The sequence below is a fragment of the Natrix helvetica genome, assembly GCF_964273705.1.
Source record: "Natrix helvetica genome assembly, chromosome: 5".
NCBI classification, from domain to species: domain Eukaryota; kingdom Metazoa; phylum Chordata; class Lepidosauria; order Squamata; family Natricidae; genus Natrix; species Natrix helvetica.
The window spans coordinates 152031682-152042809 of NC_138551.1; the positions used below are offsets into that span (position 1 = coordinate 152031682).

General features: G+C 48.5%; 2 protein-coding genes across 2 annotated transcripts in view; both read left to right on the forward strand.

Moving 5' to 3' along the window:
- Positions 1-11128, forward strand: part of C1QC (complement C1q C chain) — a 326718-nt gene that overhangs the window by 267814 nt on the left and 47776 nt on the right. The gene's annotated exons all lie outside the window — the stretch shown is intronic.
- The window catches only part of EPHA8 (EPH receptor A8), an 80327-nt gene that overhangs the window by 55061 nt on the left and 14138 nt on the right, over positions 1-11128 (forward strand). The window contains exons 4-7 of the mRNA XM_081955092.1: positions 2406-2561; positions 3986-4321; positions 9015-9139; positions 10691-10853. Of these exons, the coding sequence (XP_081811218.1) occupies positions 2406-2561; positions 3986-4321; positions 9015-9139; positions 10691-10853 (780 nt within the window). The remainder of the gene's footprint in view (positions 1-2405; positions 2562-3985; positions 4322-9014; positions 9140-10690; positions 10854-11128) is intronic.

Consider the following 11128-nt stretch of genomic DNA (forward strand, 5'->3'; position numbering starts at 1 on the left):
CAAGATCATCTGGGCTGCCGCTGTCTAAATAAACGCCGATAAGAAGCCGGGAAGCGATCCGTGTGCCGCTCGCTCGAGGCGCCGTGCGTTTAGCAGAGCCACCGAGGAGACGATGTTTATTTGCTTTTTGACTTCTTCTCCAAACGAGAGAAGCGAGCATTGGATCAGCAAAGACATCGTGGGGGTGGGGGGGGGCTTCGTTCCACTACGGGGTAAGGGGGGGGAGAAACCGAGCAAGTTTCTACCTTGACAAAATTTAACACAAGGGGTAGCGCATCTAAGTCACGACGACCGAGCGAAACGTGGTACCCGCCGTCACGTTATATACGCTGGATAAATTTGGGATGGCGTTCAAGGGGGGGTTTTCAAGAAGAGACTGGACAGTCATTTGTCTGAAATGGTCTAGGGTCTCCTGCCTGAGCAGGGGGTTGGAATAGAAGACCTCCAAGGTCCCTTCCAACTCTATTCTGATTGATGGATTGAAATACTCCAGGGTCTCCTGCTTGAGCAGGGGTTGGACTAGACGACCTCTGAGGTCCCTTCCGGCTCTATTCTGATTGATTGATTGATTGATTGATTGATTGATTGACATGGTCTAGGGTCTCCTGCCTGAGCAGGGGGTTGGACTAGAAGACCTCCGAGGTCCCTTCCGGCTCTATTCTGATTGATTGATTGATTGGATTGATTGATTGATTGATTGATTGATTGAAGACCACCAAGGTCCCTTCCAGCTCTATTCTGATTGATTGGATTGATTGATTGATTGAAGACCTCTAATGTCCCTTCCAGCTCTATTCCGATTGATTGATTGATTGAAATGATCTAGGGTCTCCTGCTTGAGTAGAAGGTTGGACTAGAAGACCTCCAAGGTCCCTTCCAGCTCTATTCTGATTGATAGATTAATTGATTGATTGATTGAAATGGTCTAGGGTCTCCTGCTTGAGCAGGGGGTTGGACTAGAAGACCTCCAGGGTCCCTTCCAGCTCTATTCTGATTGATTGATTGATTGATTGATTGATTGAAATGGCCTGGGGTCTCCTGCTTGAGCAGGGGGTTGGACTAGAAGACCTCCAGGGTCTCTTCCCACTCCGTTATCCTGTAACCCCAGATCAATGAATCAGTGGAATAATTTGCCTCCAGAGGTTGTGAGTGGCTCCATCTCTGGAGGTTTTGAAGAAGAGACACTGGCTTGCCATTTGTCTGAAATGGACTATGCTTTCCTGCCTCAAACGGTCAGTAAACGAATGGCCGTAATGTGAGGACCACCTGCCCTCCTCCCCAGAAGGGAACGATCGAGAACTTTAGATCGATTTCAGTGACTTTGGAGCAATATGCACTTTAAAAATCTTGCACAGATTCCCCTCTGGCTCGTTTGAACAACGGATTGTCCCCAGTTTAGGTCCATTGGCATTGAAATCGATAGATTTATCGATGAAAGGACGGAAAGAATGAAGGAAGGAGGAAAAGAGTTTAATTTGGGATTGCTAAATAGACCCCTTCGCCGTTTCCCCCCCCTCCTTCTAGATAGACAGGGCAAATAACCAGCTATAAATAAACCTCCTTTGAGATGGGTAGGGAGAAAAAAAATCAGTTTATTTATGCAGGCCAAGTCCTCCTTTATTAGATCGGTTTATTTTTAGAACTTGGAATAATACAATTACGAGGGAAAAGGAAAATACGTTTGCCCAGGCATTGAGGAAAATAATAATAATACGCTGGAAACTGGTTTTGGCCTCCCTTCCTTTTACAGAGACAGTCCTGGACTTGCGAAGGTTCATTTAGCGACCAAAGTTACAACGGAAAAAGTGGCTTGTGACTGTTTTTCACACAGCGTCCCCGGGGTCAGCTGATCGGAATTCAGAGGCTCGGCGACTGACTTGTACTTATGACGGGATTGATTGATTGATTGGAATGGTCTGGGGTCTCCTGCTCGAGCGGGGGGTTGGACTAGAAGACCTCCAAGCCCCCTTCCAGCTCTATTCTGATAGATTGAAATGGCCTAGGCTCTCCTGATTGAGCAGGGGGTTGGACTAGAAGACCTCCAAGGCCCCTTCCAGCTCTATTCTGATTGATGGATTGATTGTTATGGAAGAAGGTCTCCTTCATGAGCAGGGGGTGGACTATAAGACCTCCAAGGTCCCTTCTGGCTCTCCTTTCAGGAGTCTGGGCAACTGAATGGAGCTAGCAGAGCATTGAATGGCCCAATGCCCTTCCTGTCACCACGGCGGAGTTTTGTTCAGCAGATATATTCTCGTGCCCAGAGAGAGAGAGAAATATCTGCCTCTACCTAGCATCGAACTCACAATAATAGATAAAAATCAAAGTAATAATAACAAAATTGAAATGAATAAATAAACCACCATGTCTGAATTCATTTTTTTCTTTCTGCTTCTTCTCTTTTCCAGCCTGCCAGGTTGGCTTTTATAAATCTTCCCCCGGAGACCAGCTCTGTGCCAGGTGTCCCTCTAACAGCTACTCCGACACCCTGGCCGCACAGGTGTGTAGCTGTGAAAATACCTTTTACCGTGCTCCCCAGGACCCTCCTTCAGCGGCCTGCACACGTACGTATTTCTTTTCTCCTAATTTTTAAATTTCTCAGCTTCGTCTTCCCCCGTTGGGTTTCCCTTCTTGGTCCTGAATTTGCCACTTCAAGGCATCGGTTGTGCTTTTTCTTCCGGTTGCAATTTGCCAGTTTTCAACTCCGTCAATTGCAATTTGCCAGTTTTCAACTCCGTCAATTGCAATTTGCCAGTTTTCAACTCCGTCAATTGCAATTTGCCAGTTTTCAACTTTGTCAATTGCGTTTCCCTTCTGGTTGCAATTTCCCTGATAATGAAGACGTTCCCCCTCTGGTTCGTGGGGTGAAGGCGTTACATTTTTTCTTCGGGGTCTACTTGGACTGGAGTGCACCCCAAAATAATGTATGAAACAGCAGGACAAGATATTGAATAAAGAAACTAGTATTTTGTTTTTTTAAAAAAAAGACAAACAGCAAGCAAAATCCTAAGCTTTTGTCTCTCTCTCTTTTCTTCCTTCCTTCTTTCTTCCTTTCTTATTCTTACTTTTTCTTTCCTACCTTCCTTTTTCTTTCTTTTTCTATCACTTTTTCTTTCCTTTTCTTTTTCTTTTCCTTCCTTCCTTTCACCTTTAGTTTCTTCTTTCTCACTCTCTCTCCTGTGTGTGTGTGCATCATTTTGAAAGTTTCTTTCTTTCTCTCTCTTTCTTTTCTTCCTTTTTCTTTCTCTGTCTGCTTCATTTCTTTCTCTTTCTCTTTTCCTTCCTTCCTTTCTTTTTCTTTCTTTCTCCTTTCCTTTCTTCTCTCTCTCTCTCTCCTGTGTGTGCGCATTACTTTAAAAGTTTCTTTCTTTCTTTCTCCTTTCCTTTCTTCTCTCTCTCTCTCCTGTGTGTGTGCATCATTTTGAAAGTTTTTTTTCTCTTTCCTTCCTTCCTTTTTCTTTCTTTCTTTTTCCCCTTTCTTTCCTTCCTTTTTCTCTTTCTCTTTTTCCTTTCTTCCTTCTTTCTCTTCCTTCCTTCCTTCTTTCTCTTCCTTCCTCCCTTTTCTCTCTTTTTCTCCCTCTCTCTCTCTCTCCACCTTGATGTCATTGCAATCAAATTCTCAAATCCGTTGCGTTCTCCTCCCCTTCTTTTTCCATCCATCATACAGCTGAAGGCTAAGCGGTCTCTTATCTAACCAGGTTCCCTAGGTAGCATCTTTTCTCTCCACCTCTCAAGGCCATTCACACATACAATTACACACTTCTGCTCCCCCCCTTCTGCAACCATTTAGAAAGCTCCTTCCCTGACTTTCTTTCCTTAACCCGTTGTGTATCTGTGGGCCAAGCCTTCTCTTATCTGGCCGTTTCAAGCCAGCTTCTCTTCCCTCCGTCCCTCAAGGTCTTTCCCTAACACGACCTCACCCTGCCCTTCGACATGGGCCTCAAGTGGGCTTCCACCTTGACTCTCTGCTTCTTCTGGACTTCTCCAGGTCCTCCTTCCGCTCCCATGAACCTGCTGTCCAGCGTGAACGGCACGATGGTGACCCTCGACTGGGCCCCTCCGCTGGAGAGAGGAGGGCGCCACGACATCACCTACAACGTGATCTGCCACCGCTGCACCTGGGGAGGGGAACACTGCGAATCCTGCGGGTCCGGGATCCGTTTCCTCCCCCAGCAGATGAATTTGGCCCAAGGGTCGGTCTCCATCTCCAACCTCCTGGCTCACACCAACTACTCCTTCTCAGTGGAGGCCGTCAACGGCGTCTCGGACCTCAGCTTCGAGTCCCCGAGATTCGTGGCCGTCAACATCACCACGAACCAGGCAGGTAGGAGAAAGGTGTGCCCACCCCACCTCACCCCTCCCCTCCCCTCCCCTCCCTCAACCCACCCAAGTAGAAGTCCATCGGTTTAAGGAGGAAGCGTGAATGGGTGGAAGAGAAGTTGACTTTGGATGTTGTGGGTAGCCTTCATCCTTGCAGGTTTTCAAGACGAGATCAGGCAGCCATTTGCCTGGGATGGGATAGAGTTTCTTGCTTAAGCAGGGGGTTGGACTACATGACCTCCAAGGTCCATTATGTTATATTGTATTGTTGTCCTTCCCTTCCCCCTCTCCCTCCTCCTCCTTTTCCCCTCCTCCTCTCTCCTCTTCCTTCTCCTCTTCCTCCTTCCCCTCCCCTCTTCCTCCTCCCCTCCCCTCTCCTTCTGCCCCTTTCTCTTCTCCCTCGTCTTCCTCCTCCCACTCCACTCTTCTTCCTCCTTCTCCCCTCTTCCTCCCCTCTCCCACCTCCTTTTCTCTTCTTCCTCCTTCTCTCCCTCCCTCTTTCTCCTCCCCTCCTCCTCCTCTCTCCCTCTGCCACCTCTTCTCCCTTTTTCCTCCTCTTGATCCCCTCTTCCTCCTCCTCCTCTCTCCCTCCTCTTCTTCTCCCTCCTCCTCTTCCTCCTCCCACTCCCCTCTTCCTCCTCCCCCCTCCTCCTCCCCTCTCCCTCTACCACCTCTTATCCCCTTTTCCTCCTCTTGATCCCCTCTTCCTCCTCCTCCTCTCTCCCTCCTCTTCTTCCCTCTTCCTCCTCCTCTTCCTCCTCCCTCCCCTCTTCCTCCTCCTCCTCCCCCCTCCTCCTCCCCTCTCCCTCTACCACCTCTTCTCCCCTTTTCCTCCTCTTGATCCCCTCTTCCTCCTCCTCCTCTCTCCCTCCTCTTCTTCCCTCTTCCTCCTCCTCTTCCTCCTCCCACTCCCCTCTTCCTCCTCCTCCCCCTCCTCCTCCCCTCAGCCCCCTCCTTTTCTCCTCTTCTACCCCCTATCCCTCCCCTCTTTCTCCTCCCCTCTTCCTCCCTTCCTCCCATTTCCCTCTGCCACCTCTTCTCTCTCCTTTTCCTCCTCCTGCTCTCCTCTTCCTCCTCCTCTTCCTCCTCCTCTCTCTCCTCTTCCTCCTCCTCCTCCTCTCCCTTCTCCCTCCCAAATGGGCATCCATTTGTCCTGAATAGCAGGGGGTTGGACTAGAAGACCTCCCAGGTCCCTTCCCATCCTACAATGCCACTCCTTTCAAGGAAAGACGGTGGAGAATTAACATCCTGCCAACCTCGGCTGGGGAAACCCTCCCCCCTTCCCCCCCCTGCTCAAATGGAAACCGGGCCATCTTGTTGAGATATTATTTCCACATCTTGCAAATCAAATCAGTTCCCAGGTTATCAGATGGCAGCCTTAATTGTAGCTATTAATGGCAATCATTTACAGTATTAGCTTCTCTGGTGGGAGTCGTTTTACCCTAATTGTTATTATTTAATGGCTGGGGAAAAACGGAAATCCGGATGCAAATTGGAACGGCACACGCTGTTTTGGCTGAATTATTTTTATTTTGTAATGTTATTTCCTATTTTGTGTGCAATCGCTTTCTCAATAATTCTTAATGGCGGATGGGCAATTTTCACGGCGGGAGTCTTATTAAGTCATTTTTTTTTGCATTTCTCTGGTGACCCCAAGCTGTTCTTCAATTTAAGAGTTCCCTTTTGTTTTGGTGGATTTCCCCCCCCCTCCCGCTTTCTTTCTCTTCCTCTAAAATATCCACACACTCGCTCGGCGAACGAAAAGTAATAATTGTGGGATGTCCAAAGTATCAAAATTAGTGGCAGGAAAGAAAGAAAGAAAGAAAGAAAGAAAGAAAGGAGGGAAGGAGGGAAGGAAAGGAAGGAGGAAAGAAAGAGAGAGAGAAAGAGGAAGAGAGGGAGGAAACACGAAAGGAGGGAGAAAAGGAAGGAAGGAAAGAAGAAAGGAGGGAGGGAGGAAGGAAGGGAAGGAAAGGAAGGAGGAAAAAAGAGAGAAAGAGAGAGGAAGGAAACATGAAAGGAGGGAGAAAAGGAAAGAAGAGAGGAAGGGAGGAAGGAAGGAAAGGAAGGAGAAAAGAAAGAGAGAGGGAAAGAGGGAGAGAGGGAGGAAACATGAAAGGAGGGGGAAAAGGAAGGAAGGAAGGAAGGAAGGAAAGGAAGGAGGAAAGAAAGAGAGAGAAAAAGAGTGAGGGAGGAAACATGAAAGGAGGGAGAAAAGACAGGAAGGAGAAAAACATTGAAGGAACAAGAAAGATTGATGGATGGAAGGAGGGAGGGAGGGAAGGAGGGAAGGAAGGAAAAAGAGAGATGGAAGAAAGGAAGAAGAAAGATGGATAGAAGGAAGGAAACACGAAAGGAGGGTGGGAGAGAGGAAGGGAAGGAAGGAAACATGACAGTAGGAAGGAAAGGAGGGAAGGAAAGAAGGAAAGGAAGGAGGAAGAAGAGAGAGAAGGATGGAGGAACATGAAAGGAGAGAGAAAAAGAAGGAAGAAAGAAGGAAAGAGAGAGAAAAAGAGGGAGGGAAGAAACATGAAAGGAGGGAGAAAAGAAAGGAAGGAGAAAAAATATGGAAGGAACAAGAAAGATTGATGGATGGAAGGAGGGAGGGAGGGAAGGAAGGAAAAAGAGAGATGCAAGAAAGGAAGAAGAAAGATGGATAGAAGGAAGGAAACATGAAAGGAGGGTGGGAGAGAGGAAGGGAAGGAAGGAAATGTGAAAGTAGGAAGGAAAGGAGGGAAGGAAAGAAAGAAGGGAAGGAAAGAAGACCAGAAGTTGGAGAGGAAAAAAGAAAAAGAGACCAGTATAACGTTTTTAAAAAAAATACATTTAAAAAAACACCTTTTAATGGTACCCATCACTCCAGTGCAAAATGCATATTCTATGTACCTGGAGGGGTAGCCTCTTTGTTATTCCCCCCTCCCCGCCCCCGCTTGTTTATTTTGCTTAATTAGTAAAACTGGCTTAAAAAGAAAAAAAGCCAGGGAGCCAAGCAAGGAGGAGGCTGGAGCTGGGAGGGCCTGACGCCCGAAGGTCACCTTGCCTTTCTTGCATTAAATGGGAAACACGTCCGGCCGGTTCCCATCTCCATCGCTCACCAATCTCCCTACGTCTACACGAGGCGTCTCTCGCTCTTTTGCTCCGCCCTGGGAGCTGCTCACCTTTCCAACTTGGAGGGAGATCAGCCAAAAGAAACGGATTTTTTTTAAAAAAAATATTTTTATTAATTTGCATTATTTTCCTGCAAAGCAAGGGGAGATGAGAGAGAGAGAGGGGGGGAGGGAGAGGGAGGGAGGGAGGGAGAGAGATTTATAGAAATATAAATAAATAATCGTTCAGTTTATATATATAGAGAGAAAACATGGGAGGGAGGGAGAGAGAGAGAGAGAGAGAGAAAGAGAGGGAGGGAGAAAGTGGGAGAGTGAAATAGAGAGGATGTGGGGGAGAGAAAGAGAGAATGTAGGGGAGAGAAAGAGAGAATGTGGGGGAGAGAGAAAGAGAGAGAACGTGGGGGAGAGGGAGAAAGTGGGAAAGGAAGAAAGAGAAAGAGAGAAAAGAGAGAGAGAAAGAGAAAGAAATAGAAAGACAGAGGGAGAGAGAAAGAGATTTATAGAAATATAAATAAATAATTGTCCAGTTTATATATAGAGAGACAAAACATGGGAGAGAGAAAGTAAGAGAGAGAAATAGAGAGAATGTGGGAGAGAGAGAAAGAGAGACAATGTGGGGGAGAGAGTGGGAGAGAAAAAGGAAGAAAGAAAGAGAGAGAAAGAAAGAGAGAGAACATGGGGGGAGAGAGAAAGAGAAAGAAAAAGAAAGAGAGAGGGAGAGAGAAAGAGAGAAAGAAAGAAAGAGAGAGAAGGTGGAAGAGGGAGAGAGAAAGAGAAAGAGAGAGATTGTTTTTATAATTTTTATTATTTTCACAATCGGACGTTCCAGCTCTGAATAACTGCTCTAGGATTCCCTATAAATCCCCTCGGTTTATGATTACTTGCTTAGTGACCGTTTGAAGTTACGACACACCTTGAAAAAGAAACCTAGCGGTAGTCCTGAACTTATGCCCCTTTACGATCCCCAAATTCCTGTTGCTAAGTGAGACATTTGTTCAGCTAGTTTCGTTCCATTCTACGAGCTTTCTTGCCACCGTCGTTCAGTGGATCCCTCCATGAGACATTTGTTCAGCTAGTTTCGTTCCATTCTACGAGCTTTCTTGCCACCGTCGTTCAGTGGATCCCTCCAGTCGTTAAATGAGTCGTGAAGTGAACCCGGCTTCCCCCATTGTCTTTGCTCACCAAAGGGGGAATCGCGTGACCCGGGGACACTCCGACCGTCGTAAATAGGAGTCAGTTGCCAAGAGTCCGAATTCAGACCACGGGGGATGTGGCCAGGGGCGTAAGTGTGACCATGCTAAGCCTCGCTTAGCAATCCTGGCTGTGGTTGTAAGCCGAGGACTACCTCCTCCGGCATTGGCCTGAAGCAGGGGTTGGACTAGATGACCTCTGATGACCCTTCCAACACCTTTGATTTCTTGGGAGGATACCCTTCAGGTCACAGTCAAGGATCCCAGGAATCTTACCTGTCGGGCAGCCCTGGCTCCACCCCTTCATTTGCATGCCACCTGGAGGGAGGGGCGGTGGGCGGGGCTTGTTCCCTCTTCCTTTTCCTGCTTGGTAATTCCCCCCCCCCCTTTCTCTCCGCAGCGCCTTCCCAGGTGATGGCAATCGACCATCAAAACGTGGGTCAGAACAGTGTCACTCTCCTGTGGTCCCAGCCGGAGCAGCCGAACGGCATTATTCTGGAATACGAAATTAAATATTACGAGAAGGCAAGGCTCCTCCCCCCCAACCCCCACCCCCAGGAGGGAAGGGGGTAAGGGTGGGTAGTGGGGAGAAATCCTGCCGTTTCTGGATTGGGGGAGATTTCCACCCGGTGAACCTCATCTTGTTTTCTTCTCTGTGAATTTGTCCTTCTTTCATCAGAGCATGGAGGGGAGCTGCATTTAAAGCTGTGGTGTAGGTTCAGGTGAATAACAGAATAACAGGGTTGGAAGGGACCTTGGAGGTCTTCTAATCCAGCCCCTTGCTCAGGCAGGAGACCCCAGACCATGTGAAGGACGTTAAGAGCTTGCTGCCCATCTAAATAAGAGAGTTGGAGGGGACCTTGGAGGTCTTCTAGTCCAGCCCCCTGCCTGAGAAGGAAACCTTATACCATTTCAGACTGAGGGTTGTCCATCCTCTTCTTAGGAACTCCCAGTGTTGGAGCATTCACAAATTCTGGTGGCAAGCTGTTCCACTGGTTCATTGTCCTCACAAAAATTTGGGAAATTCCTCCTTAGTTCCAGGTTGCTTCTCTCCTGGATGGGTTTCCATCCGCTGCTCCTTGTCTATCTTTGGAGAACATCCAGATGGGCATAGGTCTTTTGGGTACCCAGCTCAAGCACAGGGTGCCACGGGTGGGTGGGTGGGTGGGTGGATAGATGGATGAAGGAAGGGAGGGAGGAAGGAAAGAAAAGGAAGAAATGGAGAAGGGGAGGAAAGGAGGGAAAATGAAAGGGAGAAATGGAGAGAGGGAGGAAAGGAAAGGAGGGCAGAAAGAAGGAAAGGAGAAAAAAGAAAGAGGGAATGGAGGGAGGGGGGAAGGAAAGAAGAGAGAGAATGGAGGGAGGGGGGAAGGAAGGAAAGAAGGAAGAAGAGAGAGGGAATGTAGGAAGGAAGGAAAGAAGAAGAAGAAGAAGAGAGGGAATGGAGGGAGGGAGAGAGGAAAGGAGGAAGGGAAGAGAAGGAGAAAAGAAGGAATGGAGGGAGAGAGGAAGGAAAAAAGGAAGAAGGTGGGGAGGAAGGAAGAGTGAGGAGAAAGGAAGGAATGGAGGGAGAGAGTAAGAAGAGGGAATGGAGGATGGGAGAAAAGAAGGAAGAAGAGAGGGAAGGGAAGGAGGAAGGAAGAGAGAGGAGAAAGGAAGAAGGAAGGAAAGAAGGAAGAAGAGAGGGGTGGAAGGAAGGAAGAGAGTGAGAAGGAGGGAGGAAGGAATGGAGGGAGAGAGGAAGGAAAGAAGGAGGAAGAGAGAGGGGAGGGAGGAAGAAGAGGAAGGAAGAGAGTGAGAAGGAAGGAAGGAAGGAAAGAAGGAAGAAGAGAGGTGTGGAAGGAAGGAAGGGGAAGCAAGTGAGAAGGGGGAGGGAGGAAAGAAAGAAGGAAGAGAGAGGGAATGGAGGGAGGGAAGAGGAAGGAAGAAGAAAAAGGGAAGAGTGTGAGAAGGTGGGAGGAAGGACGCGTATTTTGCCAGAGGATTCGGCCTCCTCTCCTCTCTCGGGCCTTGAGGGACCCCCTGGGGGGGCTCTTAGGGGGTCTCAGCCCCTCTCCCTCCCTCCCTCCCCCCCAGGACAAGGAGATGCAGAGCTACTCCACCCTGAAGTCCAAGGGCAACCGGACCACCCTCTCCGGCCTCAAGCCGGCCACCCGCTACATCTTCCAGGTCCGAGCCCGGACGTCGGCCGGCTGTGGGAAGTTCAGCGAAGCCCTGGAGGTGGAGACGGCCAAAGCAAGTGAGATCAAATAGAGAGGAAGGGGAGTCCTCTTCTTCTCCTCCTTCTCCTTCCTCCTCCTCCCCTCCTCCTCCTCCTCCTCCTCCTCCTCCTCCTCCTCCTTCTTCTTCTTCTTTCTCCTTCTCCTTCTTCTCCTTCTCCTCCTTCGCTTCATCTCCTTCTTCTTCTTCTTCTTCTCCCTCCTCCTCCTTCGCTTCGTCTCCTGCTTTTTCTTCTTCTTCTCCTTCGCTTCCTCTTCTGCTTCTTTCCTCCTCCTCCTTCTCTTTGTCTTTTTC